General features: G+C 41.4%; 1 protein-coding gene across 1 annotated transcript in view; it reads right to left on the bottom strand.

Moving 5' to 3' along the window:
* Positions 1–2,124: 2,124 nt before the first annotated feature.
* Positions 2,125–21,947, bottom strand: part of LOC136492533 (uncharacterized) — a 53,978-nt gene continuing 34,155 nt past the window's right edge. Inside the window, exon 3 of the mRNA XM_066488514.1 lies at positions 2,125–2,286. Within this exon, the coding sequence (XP_066344611.1) occupies positions 2,125–2,286 (162 nt within the window). The remainder of the gene's footprint in view (positions 2,287–21,947) is intronic.

Here is a 21,947-nt window from a genome sequence, read left to right as displayed (position 1 = left end):
TAAGTAGACCCATATGTGCGTTGTAAGTACGTGTACATACAACAGTGGACTATATTATTAGCTCTCCCGCTTGCTAAACGCCTAAACGTCCTTGCTCTCCAGTAGATAGATGCCAAGTTGTCATCTTCCTCTTCCTTTCTTTTTAAACACGGTTCCTCTTTGTCTCGGTCGGTCAGGAACTATGCACGCAGGATATTGGATATGCATATATGCCTCTCGTGCACATGGAGCTAGGTACGTAAAAGCTAGCAAGTCTCTCGTGAGTCTCAACTCAACTCAACTCAACTCGAGGAATATAATGTTCACTCCATGTCTGCATCCATCATTGTGCTTAGCTTGCAATATATTAGCGCTCGCGACTACCAACAAGGAAGAGGCCGAGGGAATCAATCACTGCATGTGCTTTACTTTCATGTTGTTTGACCGCTACGTACGTAAGAGTACTAATTGGGTACCTAAACCTACCTAACATTAATTAAGGGCACCGTATATATGATATTTTTGAGGCAGCACCGTATATTTGATTTAATTATTAAGGTGTCTCCAAGCTTAATTAAATCTAACAAAATAAACTAGTTTATAACAATCGGCATGAGTGTGACGCAAAAAAATATATATTTCGGTGCAACATATGAACATGTTTATTATTAGTTCTACGATAAATCTAGTACGAGTACCTGCATCAGGTAAAAAATAAAAAAAATAGATAAACAGGTTGCATCAGAAAGAACCTACCCGCCTACATTCACTGTAGTTTTCGATGAGACAGGGGTAAACTTTGGTAATGTTTGGACGGTATTAAATATAGACTTAAAAAATTACTAATTGCACAGTTTGTGACTAATCCGCGAAACGAATCTTTTAAGCCTAATTAGTCCATGATTTGACAATGTTGTGCTACAGTATCCACGTATTAACGATGAATTAATTAGGCTTAATAAATTCGTATCGGAATTCTATAATTTTTTTTATTAATATCTAAACCCATGTAACATCTGATTTGCCGTTCCAAAACTTTATACTTGAATTTAAACCAGGTCTAGTCGTACAAGACAAACAACCTGCTGAGCATCCCATCCAATCAGTCGCGGTCGCAAGTCAGACTCAGGCTCCTGCCTCCATGCATGCCCATTCCATTCCACCTTTCTTTTTTTTGTTGGGCTGCAATCTCCACGCGCAAGTTGCTGCATTTTGTCAATTTGTCATTGCGCTGCCGCTGCAAACCATGAGAGCAATTTATTGTGTGTTTTTTTTCTTCCGAAAAACAAAAACGAAAATGAAAACCGCAAATGTAGAAATATAGCGGATTCTACCGTTTTTCAACTGGAAATTTGTAACGATATTTACCGTTTTTTATCCACTCGATACACAGTTGCCGTGGAAACAAATGAAGCAGCTGCAGTCTAGACATCTTCTGACCGTTTTCATCCCCTGAGGCCTGAGCACAGTAGCTTTGCTAGCTTTTTCCTTGCAATTGTAATGGCAAATTGCACCTGCATTTGCATCGAGCCGGTCGTCAAAAAGTTTGTGAAGCGGCTCACCTACGTAAATGTTGTAAGGCACGTTTGGATCAGCTTGCACTCGAACTACTTGACCGCACGTACGTGTCGCGGCAACTGGTCGGGAGGCCCAAGGCGTTTAACCAAAAAATAAAAACAATTTGATGCCAGGGTCGAGATGGAAACAATGATCATCTCGCCCACGCCCTCTCGTTGAAGGTCTAACAAAAATTGAGAGAGCGCAACAAATTGTCAAGGCTGGTAGAATATGGCCCAGTAACCCTGGAATATATAACAAAAGCCCAGTCCAGTCATGTGGCCCGAGGCTAGAGATGACACGGATACAGTTCAAAACCAAGGATCACACCACACGGATGCAACGCAAATAGCCATACAAACCAAGGTTTAGCAATTGGTGCATTTGCATTCCCTACACCATCATCTCAGTGACATATATGCATTATGAAAACTTAAGGAAGCGAACAAACAATTCACCCTCATCTTTAGTCAAGTCACTTCATCTTCAAACTTCTGTTTGCAAGCTGGAACAGGACCACTAGTAGCTACTATACTAGGAAGGTCACTAACAGGGCAAACATGTTATCAGAAACACTCCGATGCCCGTTCAAGTAATTCCAGGCTTAGCATACACACCCCATGCACAATTACAAGACTTCTTCAAAGCATCGTAGACACCTTCAAGAGTCGCATCTTGTACTAGTACAACCTTTTCCCTCGATTTAGAACCAGAGCCTATAGACACTTCTCCTTTCTTCACCCCAAGTACCTGCATATTTCATGGAGATTTACAGAAATTATTACGATAGGACGGATAAAGAAAATGTCAGATGAGTGTCTTACTGAGTCGACAACATACATCAGCCTGTTCGTTTGGCTGTGGCTTGTCGTAAACGATCGTAAATTTTCAGTCGGAACAATATTTTTCTCTCACACAAAACAGCCAGCAGTACTTCTTCACGAATCAGCAACGATACGAACCAGTCAACCGAACAGGCTGCATATCGATTATCCTAGACTCCTAGTTGATAACAATATTAATATTAGATGAAATAAAGATCAACAGGACAAAAGAGTGTAATCCAATTCCAATCTAGCTCAGTTTTCCTTTCTGCGTTTTTGTTAATGACCTTAAGATGCCATTTCCATGTTCATTGTTGACTTTAACCTCTCGAATTGAACTCTAACAGTGAAACTAATAAGATCAGAGATACTTGATCAGGATTATTCACATGATTATCTGGTAGAAGCTAAAGCAACATAATTGTAGCTGCCACTCTTGCAGAATTTTATGTTAGCATGGGGGTTAGATCTGAACTGTTTAAGTTGCTATTCCCAGCGCTATAGACTAGTTAGAGTTCAGATCTAGCCCCGTGCTAGGAAAAAAGAAGAAGATAAGGTAGTCAAATGCTTTATTGTGCTACTGGTACACCAACCAAACCTTTTGCTTTACAAAAGAAGCACCTAATCTATGTTGTTAACATGCATCTAACTTATTTCTCTTTACACAACTCGAATCTCAGATTTTTGGAAACAAATGTGATAGCAGCTTCTCTGCAGAGTAATAGAGTTGGAGACCCCCAAAAATAGACTCAAGACCAGCAACTATTCAAACACTTTGCTAGATAAATTTGCCTTCTCAACATGCTTAATAAGCTCAAAGAGCAATTCAACATTCCGTTGGTGGCAGTGGAGCAAACTGGAGTTTCCTGTGCTCTAAAATCAAGCACTGTTCAAGTCATATACATCCATGCTATAACTAATGCAAAATCAAGTACCTAAGTTACATTGGTGCTCTAGACAGACTGGTTCCTGCCAATGAATAGCATCAGGAAATCAGTCAACGCACATTTTTGTGCCCCAGCTTTCCGTTTGAAATTTTCAAACCAGGCTTCTTAAGCTTTATGTTAGCCCTGGGGGTTAGATGTGAACTGTTTCAGTTGCTATTCCCAGCACTTTAGGCAAGTTGGTTTATTCTTCAGCACCGGGTAATTTTTATTAGCTTCTGTCCAAAGTTTATGAAACCAGGTTAGCCCGTATTCAAGATGTACTGTAGCAATCATGGAACCTTCAAATTTCAAGTGGCAAGCGCTGGATGTCCCGATTTGGTAGGAAAGGTTTGCCTCTTTCATATGTTTTCGGACAATCCTTTGACTATTTGATAGCATCAACATTTGGATATTGCTTTGCTGTTTGGTGGAGTTTGCTAGTGATGGCCTACTCAGAACCCCGTGATGTGACTTTTTTAACTTAGTTCTCGGGATTGAACTGGTCATAGGAATACCACTTGTGCACCGACGAGACGTCTTTCATCAGAACATAAATTGGTCTTATGGTGATTGGATGCTTCTTTCGAAGTTCCCATTCAGGCACGTCATCATCTTCTTGTGCATCACCTTCTTCAGGAGGCACTCGTTGTTCATGTATCGGTTGTGCTTGTTGAGAAGACCGTGGCATCTCATCATGCACTTGCTCGGTACGAGCTGGAGAAGGTTGTGGCTTATTAGGCACATGCTCACTAGGAGGCGGGGAAGAATGTGGCATCTTAGGAATGTGGTGGTCACGAGACGGAGAAAATATCTCCCCGACCTCAACAACTCGCTCCAAATTTGGGAGAGGGGGAGGCAGCGAAGTAGCAGTCAATATAATGTTCCATTTGTGCCAGAGGATGAACTGTCCCATTACGTCTCCAAGTAACACCAGCCCCTCGGGAGTTGCGTAGTCTATCCTCCACTACATGAACTCGGGCTTCACGGTATGCACCTCGACCCTAGTGTAGTCCGGCGATATCTTATTATTGTGGTGTAAGCCACCAGGAGGATATGCACACCCGTTGCCACCTCCATCATAATGTTCTGTCGGCCGCTGAGAAACACCAAGGTGCAACTAGTTGGTTCTTGTATGCGATCCACGGGGATTGTGCCTGCAGTGGAACCTTGGCTGCTAGAAACTTTCGGAGGGCTGCCAACTAATGCCAGTTGTCCTAGCGGCGTCATTAATGTCCATGGCTCCGTAGACAGTCCTTGCTCCTCCAACGCCTTCGCAACTAGAGCCTTTACTTGGAGCTCAAGATTAGTCTCTCGGTCTCTGCCATGTTTCTTGTACATGTGCCTGTCCTCTTCAAATCCGTGCTTCCAGGTCGTCCTTTTTCCTAGCCCCCTGGTGCGGCCTGTGTGCTCCTTGTTTCCCAAGCCAAGGCTAAGCTCGTCCCTCTCTCTGGAAGGATTGAATGAGCCCTTCTCCTTGTCTTCTGCATATTTTAGTATCCTTGATACTACCTCTTGGGTCTTCGGCTTATCAAACTTAAGATTACCGCCAGATGATTCTGTACTCCTCGCATATATCTAATTCCTTGAGCATACCTTTAAATTCATCACATCGATATTCCCAGCAGTTGCGGCCTCTTCGTCCATCTTCCTAAACTACTCTTCCTTGGCATAGTAGCCACCGGGGCCTAGATGATGGTGGTGTTTATTCCTCTTTGCCAGCTCGGTGTTACGGGCACTGAGCTCCAATGCCTCCGGTGAAGTCTTCTGAGCCACGAGCTCCTCCCATTGACTAGGAGTTATTTTGCCAAACTCGTTGAAGGGAGTTAACCCCTTTTGGATATACTTCTTGTTGAGCTCCGACCTCCAAAGTTGGAATGACTCTCCCATCATCCTGAAAGCATTTTTTACCAGTTCGTGCTTATCCTCTGGAAATCTAAAATTGAGCTTCAGCTGCCTATCCCATAGTTCATCCTTTTTCTTCTCTGGTACCTCTTTCTAGTTAGGGATTGCTGGGTTCAATTTATCTCTTACTAGGGCCTCGATCGCATTACAGAATCATCCTCTTAATTCTTTTGGCTCAAGGATCTCCCCTGTTGGCCCGACCTCCGTTATCACATAGCATGCTTTATCTGGATATAGATTTGCTTTTCTATCCCCTTGTTTTCTCTTAGGTTTGGTAGTCGTGGTTGTGTCTTGAGGTTGTGGAGCAGAGGCCTCAATGTTCGTCTCTGTGGCTGTTGCCTCTGCTCTCCTTTCCTCTACTCTGTCTTGTCCAGCGAGATGTCGCAGACGTCGACGTCGTCTTTTCTGAGTTTTAGGAGGGACATGTATATACGACAGATCAAAGTGTTAGCAGAGGTAACATAACCAAAGCTTTAGCAAAATTTACAAGCTAAGGCTTTATCCCTACCTTCACGTTCGGGTCAAAATCCTTATCTAAATCTTCCTCTGTTAGCCTCCTTCTAGCTTCACGTGGGAAAGGATCCTCGGGACTTATATATCCCTCTTCTGAGTCATCATCATCATCATTCTCTTCTTCTTCGCCTTCAGCAGCCTCTCCTGCTCTTCCTTCTGCTCCCCCTTCCTCCTTGTCACACTGCTCCTAAGTAAGCATCACTTCTAGATCCTTTTCTAACTCGTTATTGAACTACTCCTAAGTAAGCTGGTTCTCTAGTGCTTGCTCCTCATAGGTTGGCTGCTCATCATGCTCGGGGCATCGGGCTGCACTGTCTGGTGTCCACGACTTTATTTTGCGCTTTGTTCTAATATATGCAAGAAAGTCTGCTTTAGGTACGCGAGAAGGTATAAGAAATCAAAAAGGTCTATAAACCAAAGTAGTCCTATAAAACAACAATATATCAAAAAAAGAGTAGTAGCAATAGTAGAGGCCTCAGAAATATGTCAATCATCATTTGATCATGAACTTAGAGCATCAAGGTATCATAACAGAGAAGAGAGGAGAAGGTAATGTAGGGGCGGCTGCTAATGATGCCAAGTTCCTCACAAGTTCTTGATCATCAGCTCGTATTCCATATAATGTATGGACTTAGACAATTTCATCATCGGCAAAATAAAGGAGAGGAGAGGGGAGATTTAGCAAAAAAAGCAACAGCTGCTTAACAAACATAGAGAGGAAAAGGTGTAAAAAAGCAGCAGCTGCTTCCCAAACATAGAGGATAGAAAAGGTGGCAAAAATATAGGAGAGGAGGGTAGCACAGGGGAGAAGCCGAGGAGGGTAGCAAGTTAGCAACTAGCGTGCGTCTGTATTTGCACGCCGTCTCTGTCATCCCACCAAAACCCGCTTCGAAGCAAAACAAACACGCCGTCTCTGGTATTTGCACTAGTAGCTCTAGAGAGTGAGAGAGGAAGCACATCAAGCACCAGACAGCACCAGCAGCACCAAAGATGGAAAGAGCAAACACATCAAGCACTAGACAGCAGCAGAGAGGGAGAGAGCAAGCATAGCAAGCACTTGCCTTACCCTATGCTAAGTCCTTCGGCTGTTTCAAATCGACCCTAAAGGGCTGCCCGAAGCATAGAAGAGTAGCCAGAAAAGAGTAGTTCAGTCGAGCCAGAAAAGAGTGAGATAGAGACATAACAGAGTAGTAAATATAGGAAAGCAGAGTAGTAGTAGTTAGGTAGTAGTAGCTGCACAGCAAAGCAAGCAAAAGAGAGGAATGTAGTATAGTACAGAGTAGTAGCAGTAGTAAGAGAGCAACAACAGCATAGTAAAGGATAATCCAATAGTATGGTCTCCTAATTAGGTATAAAGGATAATGCAATTTTCATGGCAAGCATCGAGATCTCCTAAATGGTGTGACAAGAGAAGAAGGGGAGATGAGGTGTGGGTCAAACCCTAGCAGATCTAGAAACTACTGCAACAAAGGAGATGAGGTGCACTGACCTTCGAGACGGATGGCAATGGTGGTGGAGATGGCGACGATGGACGAGGAGCGAGGTGGAGGCAGTGGAGGAGCGCCCGAGAGCGACCCTCGCATCGACGTCGCACGCACGAGAGAGACCAAGCGACAAGGAGGTGGAGGGATGTCGGAGAGCGCGCGCGGACCGGTGAGTTCGGTGGTCGAGGTCGAAGAGGGAGCGTCGGTGGCGGGGACACCAACTAGAGCACGCGGCCGAGCCGGCGAAGCTCAAACCCTAGCCCCGGCGGCCTACGGAAAGGCGGCGGTTGGGGAACAGTGGACGGAGGTGCAGTTAGGTGAGGATGGAGGAGGTCAGAGAAGGCGGTTGTAGGCCATGGAGACGGCGACAGCGGCAATGGGGGTGGCGGAGAAAAAAATCGGCAGCCTGCCGACGTCCGAGAGGAAGAAAGCGCCCAGGACTTTGGCCTCCCGCAAGCTCTTGGTTTTATATTGCAGGTCATTTCTAGGGGCGGTTTCTAAGGCAGCCACCCCTACAAATCAATTTGTAGGGGCGGTTCCTGAGTAAGCCGCCCCTACAAATATTTTTCAATTTATTTTAATTAATAATTTTGTAACTTATATATAAAGAACACAATGTAAATTTATATAATACTTTTTTTATTATTCTATATATGTATAAATAAATATAAATATAAATAATTTCATGATATATATATATATATAAAGATACAATTTTATATTTTCTTCTTTACAAAAATAATATTTTAAAATTTGAATTTCAAAACAATAAAGAGAATTTTAGGACACTAAATGATCTCAAATAAAAATTTTGTAAACATCAAAGTTGTAGAACTCATCAAGATGTACAACTTATATTTTGGTCATCTTTTCATTTGACCAAATTTAAACAGTTAAAATTTTGAATTTCAATAAATGTTAACTTCAAATAAGATTTTGAAACCTTAAACGGTTTCAAATAACAAAGTCATGAACATAGAAGTTGTTGAACACATCACTATCTATAACTTTTATTTTGGTTATCTTTTTATTTGACCAAATTTGAATAGTTGAAATTTTGAATTTCAATAAATGACAACTTCAAACAAGATTTTGAAACCTTAAATGCTTTCAACTATAAAAGTTGTGAACATAAAAGTTGTTGAACTCATCACTATATACAACTTTTATTTTAGTCACTTATTCATGTGACAAAGTATTAGTAAACATTGTTTATAAATTCACATATGACTCAGTTTATGAACTATACGATAGACATGTTGATTTGTGAACAATGTTTACTATCACTTTATCAGATGAACAAATAACTAAAATAAAAGTTGTAGATCTTGATGAGTTATACAACTTTGGTATTTATCACTTTTTCAACTGAAATCATTTAATGGTTGAAAATCTCGTTAGAACTTGTTATTTTTTTAAATTTGAAAATTTAAATTGCTCAAACTTTGTCAAATGAAAAGAATGACCAAATAAACAATGTAACTTGATAGGGCATGATTTTAGAAAATTTTAAGAAACTAAATCATCATATTTGGAGTTAGTATAAGGGAGAAAGACTAGTTACAAAATTTACCTACAGATTAAAAAGAAAAATCATAACTATTCATGATGATCAATGATGAACAAATTTTACCCAGGCATTGATATAGCTCTCTTCTCGTCTGGTGTTAGGTTGAAGCATACCACGGACAGAGTGTATTTTCCATTAGCCTCATGTACTGGATGAAGCTATGGCATCACGTTTAGCTTCACCATGTCTTTCCGTGTTTTCAGACCATCCTTTGACTTGCCTGTGTCCAGCAAGGTAGCAATGAGACTCTCAAAGACATTTTTCTGCACGTGCATAGCATCAATGGCATAGGGGACCTCCAAGTCTAGCCAATAAGGCAGATACTGAAAGAAGATCGATTGTTTCTTGAAAGATACGCCTTCGATAGGAGGTGTGCTTCTATCTCTGTTTGTCCCATTCGGATTCTTCTTTCCATAGACGACGCATATGTTTTTCACCATTTTGTACATGTGTTCTCCGTTATGACGTCTCTCCGGAGGGGGTTCAATCTCTGGAGTGTTGTCATAAAATCTAAAGAATAATTTGCTATGGTACTTGTGACTTGGCTTTAAGAAGCGTCGGTTCCTTAGGTAAACTATCTTCTTGGATGCATCTAGGTACACCCATATAGTACTATCCAAGCAAACCAAGCATCCTGTCTTCCCTTTGATCTGTCCAGACAAAGCAAACAGCGCGGGATAATCATCGGTAGTAACAAATATTATTGCTCTACATATGAAGTCCACCTTTCGGAACACATCGTACATCAGCTCCCCATGCCTCCATAGCCTCTCCATTTCTTGCATCAAAGGCTCGAGGAACACGTCTATATCAATGTCTGGTTGTTTAGGGATAGAAATAAAAATAGTGAGGAGAAGGTACTTCCTCTTCTGACACAACCACGTTGGGATGTTGTACATGGTCAAGATCACTGGCCAAGTGCTATGGTCGCTCATCCTCTCATTGAAGGGATTTATTCCATCGGTGCTCAAGCCAAATCGTACATTCCTTGGGTCATCGCTGAATTCTTTGTGCTTCTCATCGAACCTTTGCCACTGACTATAATCAGCTAGGTGTGCAATCTTATCATCATCCACCTTGCGCTCATCATCCCACCATGTCACAAGTGCGGCTTCTTTAGGGTTTAGGAAGATACGTCTCAAGCGGTCAGTCACTGGCAGGTACCATATTACCATGGCAGGAATTCTTCTCTGTTTTGTATAGTTGCCTAATATAGTGTCCTCTGGGGATGAGATTCTTGTACCACCTTTTTTTGTACCATTCTTATTTCTCCTTTTCCCCATGGAGGCTTTGTCCCCACCGTAAAGGTCATTATTCTTGTACTGACATTTATCCATTGACTTGAACGTTTCGCCATAAAAAAGTATACAGTGGTTGAGGCATGCATGGATTTTTTCAACCCCTATTGTCAATGGACTTATGACCTTCTTCGCTTGGTATGTGTTGGTGGGAACTAAGTTTGGTTGTGGCAGCACCCATGATAGGAGATGCAATAGATCATTGAAACTACAGTCTGACCAGCCGTACTTAGCCTTCAGGATGAGTAGCTTAAGCACAAAACGTAGCAATGTCCAATGTGTCGGACAACCCTTTTCAACACCATACATAGTCTCCTTTGATATTTTTGTCATCCTTTCCAAATTTTCTTGACATTTTGGGCTATTTAGTAAAATCTCTGGTCCAAGGGCTCAAATCATGTCCTCCAAATCATCTTCTTCCCCGACACGTGCTCCACCATCATTATTGGCACCACCTTCATTGTTACCATCCCAACCACCAGCATCATCACCTTGTTCATTGTCAAACTCGGAATCCATTCGTGCATCAAGCTCTGCTGAATATTGAGACAGGGATTCTAGGGTTTTGTCGTCGTATTCCTCCTCATCCTCGTCGTTAACAATAACCGTTTCACCATGATGAATCCACACTATGTAGTCCTCAACAAATCCTCGTATAATCAAATGTGATCTGATGATAGTTACATCGGTCCATGCCATACGGTTCTTGCAATCTTTACAGGGATAAATAATTGTATCCTTATTCTTTATCAATGTCGTTGCATGCTTCTTTGCGGCTTCAATAAATTTATCCACCTCTTCATGAAAACCAGCCTTGAACCTTAACGAACCATACATCCAAGAGTTCATGTACTCCATCTTTTACAACAACAACAAAACAAACATTAAATAACTACTTATTCAGATATATATAAAAATGAATCAAATTAATAATTACTTGAGAATAATTGTATATACTTCAGATATATATGAATATAAATCAAATATAATTACATGAAGCATATAAACACACCATGGTAGAGGAAAATTAATTAATGACCCATTTATCCATAAATAATTAAATACATATTTGTTGATTACAATAAATAATTTCAAAGATAACAATTAGCAACAATTATATTTTACCCAATATTTTCATGCAAACCCTAGTCTGATTTCATCAAACACAAATTTACAAAAACGAAATTAATAAAAAACCAAACCCTAGATCTAGATCTAGATGCACATGAAACATCCATAAAACTAACTAATTGTTCGCTAAAATCTAGAAACATGGACCAAATAAGGGTATGATCTTGTTCTCCTACCGAATTTATCCTAGTACATTCAAAACTTGGGTCTAATTTGCTTCATAAGTAGCTCAAGCACCATAGAAGAGAGACAAAAATAAAACTCTAATTACTCACTAACCAACCATTAAAACATCAAAAAAAAGTATGAAATAGTATTTTCTTACCTTCTACAACCTCTCCACCAAAGAATTTGAGACCAAAACCTCCCCCTTAGTAGAGCAATTTTTGAGAGGTGCCCAAGGCCTCCCCACCTTTATTTCACGGGTTGGAGTGAGTGACCCGAAGAGAAAGAATGTGCTGCAGATTTTTTATATGTGGGTCATTTATAGGGGCGGCTGGTGATTGAGCCGCCCCTACAAATGGCAGGTAATTATACGCGGGGCATTTGTAGGGACGGTTCAATCACCAGCCGCCCTTACAAATAAAAACACCGGAGACGGATGGTGAGTGAGTCGTCCCTACAAATCAGACTCATTTGTAGGAATGGCTCCATCACCAACCGTCTCTATAAAAAAATTTATCTCGTTACTATAAACTATTTTTCACGTAGCGTCCAGTAGTCGATGAACGCACGCAGGACTATGAAGGCCATGGCCGATGGCATGGCGGCTCCATGTCTTCCGGTGGCCGGCCTGCGCCACAGTTTATTTGACTGAGCAGCATGCATGCATGCATATCAAAGGAGATATGGAGATGTGTACATGCATGTAGCAGCATTTGAATAGGGTATCAATATCATCTAGCACGTCTATCTATCTATCGTATCAAGAAAGAGGGAGTTGTAGGGCAGCCAGCAATTAGGCAATGGCACCATCAAACTGCATGCATGCTAACTTCTTTAATCAATCTGACACTAATAACAAGCAGCTTTACGGACTGTTTGGCACCGTTCAACTTCACTGATAAAACTATTTTTTTATTAGTAACTTTCTAAGTGAAGTTGAGCTGTTTTGAAAAAATTATTTGGCAAAATAGCTTCACCAACAACTTTATAAATGAATAGGAGAGAGCTAGGATAAGCTACTTTTTTTAGCCTTCATCTCAACTCATGTCTTTATGAGAGGGGAGAAAAATAACTTTATAGGTAAAACTATTTTAGAAATAAGTGTTTGACAAATAAATCAGCCCATACAACTATGCCAAACAAGCTACCAGCAATAGGTGTGCGATAGTATATGCTTGCCCTTTTGGCCCCGGTGTTAGGTAGTCGTGGACACATATTAAAAGCTTACAAGAGCGTAGAGGAACGCATCGATTGTGTGAATGACTGAATGTGATTGTCACGTCACTATTATACTTGTGATAATTTGAACTACTTGAATCAGCGTAGCATGTACTAAGAGCTAGTATAGTAAAGAGTTCTAAATAAAGTTCTAGGCCGAGATAGAGGAGATGGAGAAAAGAAAAGAACGATCCAGCTCATGCACAAGAATCAAAAAGTTTTATGAGACAAACAAAGGTCTTGTTCGTTTGTCTTATAATCCGTACTTTTCAGCTTATTTTTTCAGCCGGAACCGTGTTTTTCTCTCACAACAAATCAGCTAGAACACTGTTCCAGCTGAAAAAACAAGCCGAGAAAGATAGATTACAAGAGAAACGGACGGGGCCATTCGGATCTTGACTAGAGAGAGATGAATGCAATGCGGTGCAAGAGCAGAAGTATTTTACATGCAACGTCCTGTCTAATCTACTGAAGGCCGCACCCCCCCCCCCCTGACCCACGCATGCATTTTATGAACTCCAGTGCAATGCGAAGCATTGCTTCCTGCCCGTCCTCCTCATCTTCCTCGTCCTGGTTGCTGCAAAACGCCAAAACGTTTCTTTTTGTCGCTCTCTCGTCGAATTTATTTTTATGTGCTCTTTTCAAACAATCAATCTTATAGTTTTCTTTCTATGTTTTCTCAATCCATAGAATTTAAGATGTTAGGATATTTTATTTCTATGTTTTTATAATCCTGGGTTCTAAAGAGTCCCTTAGGCGTAGTGCAGTTACTAAAAATAGGAAGATATAGGTCCACTTTGGTAAGAGAAACTGAAGGCAAGTAAAAATTTTGGGTAAGAAAAATTTTGTTGAACCGTAACAAGCACATGGTTTGTACAATTTGTGTTGTAATAATGTGGACATCTGTCGCATGGATTGTTACAGACTAGGCCTCTTTCTGGATTATGGATAAAATTACAATAATCTAGATTATGAATTATACTTTCTCCATTCTAAATTATAAGTTGGTTTGTTTTTTTCTAATTGCATAGCTTTTATTGTATATTTTAACTAGCCTATATTTAGGTGCATAGAGTAACAATATAACTAAAACAATTAGATTAACTTATAATTTAGAACAGAGAGAGTAATAATCTAGATTATTTCGATCTCTAGATTGTATAGGTGGATTACTATTAATTGGAGTACAAATGATCTATAATCTTGGGAAAAACATATTTGAGATAAATTGTAGGACTACAGTAATCTAATGGTTTATTGTCATAATCAAATCCATGATTAGTAACTGTACTACGCCTAAGGGACTCTTTAAAAAACATAACTGCTGCTACTGTAGTAAAAACATATTAGCTGATGGCTGGTACGCCCTGTCGGCCATCCAGCTGCCGACAGGGATTATGGTAAAAACATATTTGATTATTGTCATAATCCAATCCATGATTAGCTACTGGCCTACTGCTGCTACTGTACTAGGGAATTGCACCACCTCTCCAAGCAATTTGTAATCGGGTGCTGGTGGCTGGTGGACCCTGTCGGGCCTCCACCTGCCGACGGGAGGTCCTATCGGCTCTCCAGATACCGACAGGTGTCCCTATCGGCGTCCCACGCGCCGGCCTGTCCTGTCGGCCGTACTCTCCGGGAGATAGATGCCAAGTTGTCATCTTCCTCTTCCTTTCTTTTTAAACACGGTTCCTCTTTGTCTCGGTCGGTCAGGAACTCTGCACGCAGGATATTGGATATGCATATATGCCTCTCGTGCACATGGAGCTAGGTACGTAAAAGCTAGCAAGTCTCTCGTGAGTCTCAGCTCAACTCAACTCGAGGAATATAATGTTCACTCCATGTCTGCATCCATCATTGTGCTTAGGGCCTCGTTTAGATGGTAAATTTTTGCAATCTGGACACTGTAGCACGTTTCGTTTGTATTTGACAAACTTTGTCCGATCATAGACTAACTAGGCTCAAAAGATTCGTCTCGTGATTTACAACTAAACTGTGCAATTAGTTATTTTTTTTACCTACATTTAATACTCCATACATGCGTTCAAATATTAATATGATGAAAAAAGAGTGAAAAAACTTAGAATTTTGAGGCAATCTAAACGAGGTTGCGCGCTCGCGACTACCAACAAGGAAGAGGCCGAGGGAATCAATCACTGCATGTGCTTTACTTTCATGCATGTTGTTTGACCGCTACGTACGTCAGAGTACTAATTGGGTACCTAAACCTACCTAACATTAATTAAGGGCACCGTATATATGATATTTTTTAGGCAGTACCGTATATTTGATTTAATTATTAAGGTGTCTCCAAGCTTAATTAAATCTAACAAGATAAACTAGTTTATAACAATCGTCATGAGTGTGACGCAACAAAATATATATTTCGGTGCAACATATGAACATGTTTATTATTAGTTCTACGATAAATCTAGTACGAGTACCTGCATCAGGTAAAAAATAAAAAAAATGGATAAACAGGTCGCATCAGGAAGAACCTACCCGCCTACATTCACTGTAGCTTCGATGAGATAGAAAGTAAACCTTAGTAATGTTTGACATATGCATAGAGTATTAAATATAGACTAAAGAAATAACTAATTATATAGTTTGTGACTAATTTGCGAGATGAGTCTATTAAGCCTAATCAGTCCATGATTTGACAGCGTACGCTACAGTAACACATATACTAATAATGGATTAATTAGGCTTAATAAATTAGTTCCGAATTAATGTATTCTATAATTTATTTTTTTTATTTATATCTAAACCCATGGAACAGCTGATTTGACGTTCCAAAACTTTATACTTGAATTTAGGCCTCATTTAGATGCCATCCAAATTCTAAGTTTTTTCATTCTCTCTTCGTCACATCAATTTTTAGCCGCTTGCCTGGAGTATTAAATGTAGATAAAAAAAATAACTAATTACACAGTTTAGTTGGAAATCACGAGATGAATCTTTTGAGCCTAGTTAGTCCACGATTGGACAATATTTGCCAAATAAGACGAAAGTGATACTATTCATCGGGTTAAAAAAAAATGCAAAGTGAACCGGGCCTTAAACAAGGTCCAGTCGTACGAGACAAACAACCTGCTGAGCATCCCATCCAATCAGTCGCGGTCGCAAGTCAGACTCAGGCTCCTGCCTCCATGCATGCCCATTCCACTCTACCTTTCTTTATTATTATTATTATTATTATTCTGTTGGGCTGCAATCTCCCCGCGCAAGTTGCTGCATTTTGTCAATTCGTCATTGCGATGCCGCTGCAAGCCATGAGAGCAATTTAATGTGTTTTTTTTTCTTCCGAAAAACGAAAACGAAAATGAAAACAGCAAATGTACAAATATAGCCACAGGTAGAGAACATAGCTTTACTTTCGGTGGAAAACCCCTCTAATTCTGGTTCTTCAGCCGAGAGCAAGCATCTCAGGAACCAGGATTAAAGGGGGACCTTTAGTCCCGGTGGGTAACATCAACCGAGACTAAATGTGCCTCCTGACATGCCACGATGGCCGGCACCCTTTAGTCCCGCTTGGTAATACGAACCGGGACTAAAGATTTTTTTCTTTTTTCTTTTCTTTTCATTTTTTTGTTTTCTTTTTAAAATAGGTTTTCGAAGTCGTATTGTACGCTGCTAATTATACATTTATACGTGCGTATAGTATGTTTCGGTTCAAGGACAATGAACGTATTAAATCACACAATTCAAGCATATATATATATATATATATATATATATATATATATATATATATATATATATATATATATTTACATGCATGCATGCATATGTGTATTTTACATTATATTATTTCATGTGCATATATTACAAAAGATTGCATTACAGTTGTTGTGATATAACAAGTTTTCTCTCATCCTCTAACTTGGCTTCCATGGCAGTGTTGGGTCGAAGTAGAACTCGCCCTTGGAATCGATGACTTGCTCATTAAAAAATTCGGCTATAGACTCTTGAATTGCTTTGATTTGGTCTTGCCGTATGACTTTTTCCTCCAACCATCGAGCCTACAGGTTTGAATTGAAGGAAAATAAATTAATATATGTACATATATATATATATATATATATATATATATATATATATATAAAGACATAGTAATACAATCAATAATAATAATTAAATAAATATATAGTGAACGTACTTTGAGTCTCTCTGTAGGAGTTCTTTGGGAGACCACCTTGATAAACTTGCAAACATAGTAACCACAGTAGTTGTTCCCTGTTCCTGCCTCAGACACCACTTTACGAGAAAAAGATTTGCCATCTAATCTAGTGATCCGGTGAAAGCTATATGTTTAATTAATAAAGATGATGCGATTCAGGGGACTTACTTTCAAAGGGATTACATTCAGTGGCGCTTTGTATTTTCCCATGTGTTGCTTCTCAATAAAGGTTTTCCAAACACTGTCTAATAAAAAATTTGCCACATCATCAGATATAGTTAATCATCATGTTTGTGTGTATATATAGTTGCTAGAGATACCGAAATTACCTCTGGATAATATCTATCATATCTTGATAGTCTTGTTGTGGTTTTCTCATCGAGTCGTAGATTATCAAGTGACTTTTCACCAGATCGATGTCCATCAATATCCAGTGATTGCTGCATGTGTTTATAGGATATAACGCATAACACTCATTAATTAACTAGAATCAACATATGAGCCATTAAGGATGATCGATATTATTAACACTCACTTGAAGTTGTAGGGAAAGAGTATATCCTTCTTGTGGCGTTGGTTCACTAAGAAGTTCATGAGGTTACTCTCTGACTCAGACTTCCAATTAGTCTTTGGAGTAACTAGGTCTTTGAATACTATATGGGGATCAACAAAACCAATTTCATTGTAGCCTTCCTTTCTGAGCTCTGTCATTGTAAATATGCATATATATAGTACTTGTTATGATAATTTATATGCATATATACACATATGATGAGTTTAATAATAGATCGAAAGAATTATTACTTATAGGCAATAGCAGCTAATGATAACTTTATCCAGAGAGGTCAGATGGCATAGTTGATGAAATTCTACAAAGTCAACATACATAACATCATCGCCATGGAACCAATGTTCGTCTCTAATTCTGACACCAACGTAAAAGTTTCCACCAGTAGACGCCTGCATGTACCATTTGTTTAGCAGGTACATTTGCGTCCCCAGATCACATAAGGCTTGAGGGTTGTATAGACTCTGGACTAGTATAATTTTTTTCTTCCAAATATCAACCTCCGCCGCACTCTCAATGTTTCCATCACCAAACATCTGGTAAAGGTCAAGACCAGTCTCATCAATAAATTCACCAAGGTGATCCAAATTGACATCCGGAGGTATGTTTGCCTGATGCATTAATCCTAAATTCGAACCATATTCATTATCAACAACTAGCGGGGGGACTGATTGGTGCGATTGTTGTCCGAGTTGTGCAACTCCTTTCCCTGCCTGCTTCTTTTTCTGTGCCGCCTCAATTGACTTGGTGAGAGTGCGGTCATAGTTCGTTAACGTCGATTTGGACGGCTTACGAGATTTCCGCTGTTGTTGCTGGTAAGAAGCCATATTTTTTCTTAGAATATCTAGAGCTACGAAGAAGTACGGTTTCTCCAGGTTTCTCCTTGCTTCTTGATTCTTTTTAAGTTTGTCATAGAATCTGGACATATCTTTTTTATATGCATCAGTTACTTCTTCCTTCTGTTCAGATATTATTTTGGGAATAGCCCTTGGTTTTACGGTGGCTTTCTTTGCCGGCGGGAACTGGTTCTTCGTTTGTGGGGCTAGCCTCTTGGTACTTGGCTTCTTGGTAGGCGGGGCGGGGGAGGCGTTGGAGACCTCCTTGGAGGTGGTGGCAGCGGCGTTGGAGACCTCCTTGGAGGTGGCGGCTGCGGCGTTGGAGACTTCTTTGGAGATGGTGTGGATGCAGCCTCGCCTTCCAACATATTGTCATCGTACAGAGCACTATGATGATCTGGCGATTGAACAATTGGTTTTAGGTTGGGGGAGGATCTGCTACAAAAAAAGGAATGACATATTATTATGAGCAAATTGTTAATTATTTAAGCCAATATAAATTAATGATGTAGTGTTTTCATCCGCACCTATGGTGAGGTAGTTCAGGAGGAGGTGGAGGCGACATCCCGAGAATGATGATGTAGCGCTTGCGCCATAGAATGAATGTCTTCTCTACTTCTCCGAGAGTCTTCTCGCCATCACCTCCAGGAATGTCAAAAGGCAAATCACTAAAATCTTTTTCAGCTTTATCTACCGAGATGGTAGCATATCCTTCTTGGATTATATTCCCATGAATCCTTAGTGTCTTGGTTCGGTTGATAGGATTAACAAGACCGATAGCCACCTTGATTGTGGAATTCCCCTTTGGAATGTGTAGCTCACACGATGTAAAAGGTTCAGTGACGTCATCCACAGGGAACCGCAGTCCTATGTCCCCTTGATTTGGTATATCTGTGGAAGCACAGCTGCTTTTCAACTGAACAGATTGGCTAATGTTGATTCCTGGCTTTGATGTCTGCTTGCTTACACTCACTGCGATTTGCGCTTGCCTTCTGATTTCCTCCTGCATTCTCGCTTCAAGGTTTTTTTCCCGCTCCTGTGCTTCACGCACCGCTTCCTCCAACCTCTGGAGCCGCTGTGCCTCTTCTTCCTTCTTTCTCTGACGGCTTCTGTAGGAAGGTCTGTCCTGAGGGAATCCATGCTCCCACGAGACACTTCCTTTGCCTCTAGTTCGACCACCATGTTCAATAGTCCCGATGGCGTATGTCAGTTCATCCTTCTCTCTATTGGGTCTGAACGCACCACTAGCAGTAGCTCTCTGAGCAAAAAATAATCTTTCTGCTACTTCTTGCAGTCTTGTGCCATAAACGCACTTCCCTATCTCCTGGTCTAGTGTTCCCCCATGAGCGAAAAACCAATTCTTTGCATGCTCTCCCCACTCGAGTGATTCTGGTGTGATACCCTTGGCAAGAAGGTCTGCTTCCATTTTGTTCCACTTCTTTATGGCAGTCGGATAGCCACCTGATCCCAAGTTATGGTGGTATGTCTTCTGTTGGGCATTACATTGGTTCTTTATCACCCGACTCACACCCTCTTCCGACGTCTTGTACTGTATAAACTCATCCCAATAGAGCCTCTGCTTTGAGATCAGGCCTGGGACAGTAAAATCTGGTGCTATGTTCTTCTTGACATACGTCGTGTATAGGTGTTTCTTCCAAGTCTGAAACTAGGTGGCCATCTTCTTTATTGCCCAATCCCTAACTCGCTCCTTCAATTCATCACCATCTATTATATCACCATAACCATCTGTTTGGAGCGTGAAATATTCCAAGACATCATTCCAAATTAACGTCTTGTCATGACCGGAGACAAAACTGATATGAGGTGCATTGGTCTTCTTCTTCCATTCGCAGGTACTGATCGGGAGCCGGTCCCGTATAAGGTAACCACAGTGGTGCACGAATTTCGTTTTATTTGCCCCCCCCCGGTTCGCCTGTATCCACATTGAACTCTGAGATGATGAAGCAGCCCTCCAATGGCTTTTTGGGACCTCGAACATTTTTAATCTTCATTGTAGTTGTTGATGTCGATCCAGAGGGCTACAAAACATAAACATTATTTTTAATGTCATGAGCACACATAAGACATATGATAATATATATAGCTAATAATAAAAAATATATACTTGGCCAATATGTTGTTGCTCATTTTGTTCAAGAGCTAAGTACTGACTCTCGTCATCTGCATCCTCTTGCACATTATTTTTAGCACCATCATCGCTGGCAACTTGAGTGCCAGTGTTGATCAAATTCATCATCAACTCCTCATCCATGTTTCTCAGGTCGGCCATCTAGCTTCAAAAAACAAAACCAATATATAGTACGTAAAATCTTTGCTTACATGCGTAAAATCTACGAACAATATGCATTATTAAATCTTGCCCCTCGGTCACGGACGCAATTCGCCACACTAGGGCGAACTACGTCGGTACTAGGGCAAATTAGGGCTATACATAAACGGCCGAGGGCGAATTGCGTCGGTGACTAGGGCGAACCACATCGGTGACATTAACAACGCGGTTCGCCCTAGTCACCGACGCAATTCGCCCTGGTGTGATTGTTTAGCGTTAACGATAACGATAATATGAATGTTGATCGACTAGGCCGCGAGAGAGGGCGGTGTGACAAGAGTGGCGGTGCTCCACTCTGCCATATATATGTTTGTACACATAGGTGAATGATGACGGCGGTGCTCCGCCGTATACATAGAAATGCATGGGCGAACGAGGGCGGTGGTGCTCCGCGACGTATATATACATGCATATGAATACAAATGACGTATATATACGTGTCGGCGCGGTGGCCGGTGTGCTGACGATGACGACGTGAGGTGGGCCAGGGCGGTGTCGGTGTGTGATGTTGTGATCCTATGTACCATGTGGACCATGTAGTCATTCATCATATATCTTAAACTAAACATAGTCACTTTATTAACTACAATATATCTTATGCCGACACGTAATACGAATGTTGATCGACTAGGCCGCGAGAGAGGACGGTGTGATGAGAGTGGTGGAGCTCCACTCCACCGTATATATATTTGTACACATGGGTGAACGAGGGCGGCGGTGCTCTGTCATATACATAGAAACGCATAGACGAACGAGGGCGGCGGGCCGGTGCTCCGCGACGTATATGATTCGCCAGTAACAATCAAGGAAATGATTCGCGCGCCGCAGCTTCGAGAGGCCACCTACCGTTACCAGGATGTGGGTGACGGCTCCCAGGCGAGCGACTCTTATATCTATGGCATGGTTACATGCTCCCTAGCTACCAATAGAAGGCTTGAACCTTGAAAGGTGACCTTGTTGAAGGACGGTGGCAGAGCCACGCAGCAGATCAATGTCTCTAGGTAGGAACTTGTTGGCCTTTTCCATGCCCTTTAGGAATGCCAAGTTGAGCATGGCGTTGCTTCCCCCATCCTACTGGGCGTTGAAGAACGCCGAGGCCAGCGCGGCGTGGTCACCATCGATGGCTACAAGCATGGTACGGTTGGCCTTTTTCTCCATCTCCTCCGCGGCGGCAGCGTCACTCCAGACGCCAGCATCCCCCAGTTGCATGCGTGGTCCGGGTACTGGTAGAAGAACTCTTCGTCAATCCCCTCCTCCATGAGCATGCGCTCAATGAAGGGGAGGCCGAGGTCATCGGAGGCCGGGTCCTTGCCCTCGCCATTGCTGTCTGGACAGGGCGTTGGGGGCAGGTCGAGGAAGATGGAGGGGGAGAAGGGCTCGGCAGGGTCAGCCATGAAATCCTCCGGCGAGGCGTCCATGGCTACCTAGCTGGGTAGTCTAGGT

This window comes from Miscanthus floridulus, chromosome 11, assembly GCF_019320115.1.
Source record: "Miscanthus floridulus cultivar M001 chromosome 11, ASM1932011v1, whole genome shotgun sequence".
Classification (NCBI taxonomy): Eukaryota; Viridiplantae; Streptophyta; class Magnoliopsida; order Poales; family Poaceae; genus Miscanthus; species Miscanthus floridulus.
Note: the sequence above shows the minus strand (reverse complement) of the source record. Positions and strands in the feature narration are given on the sequence as shown.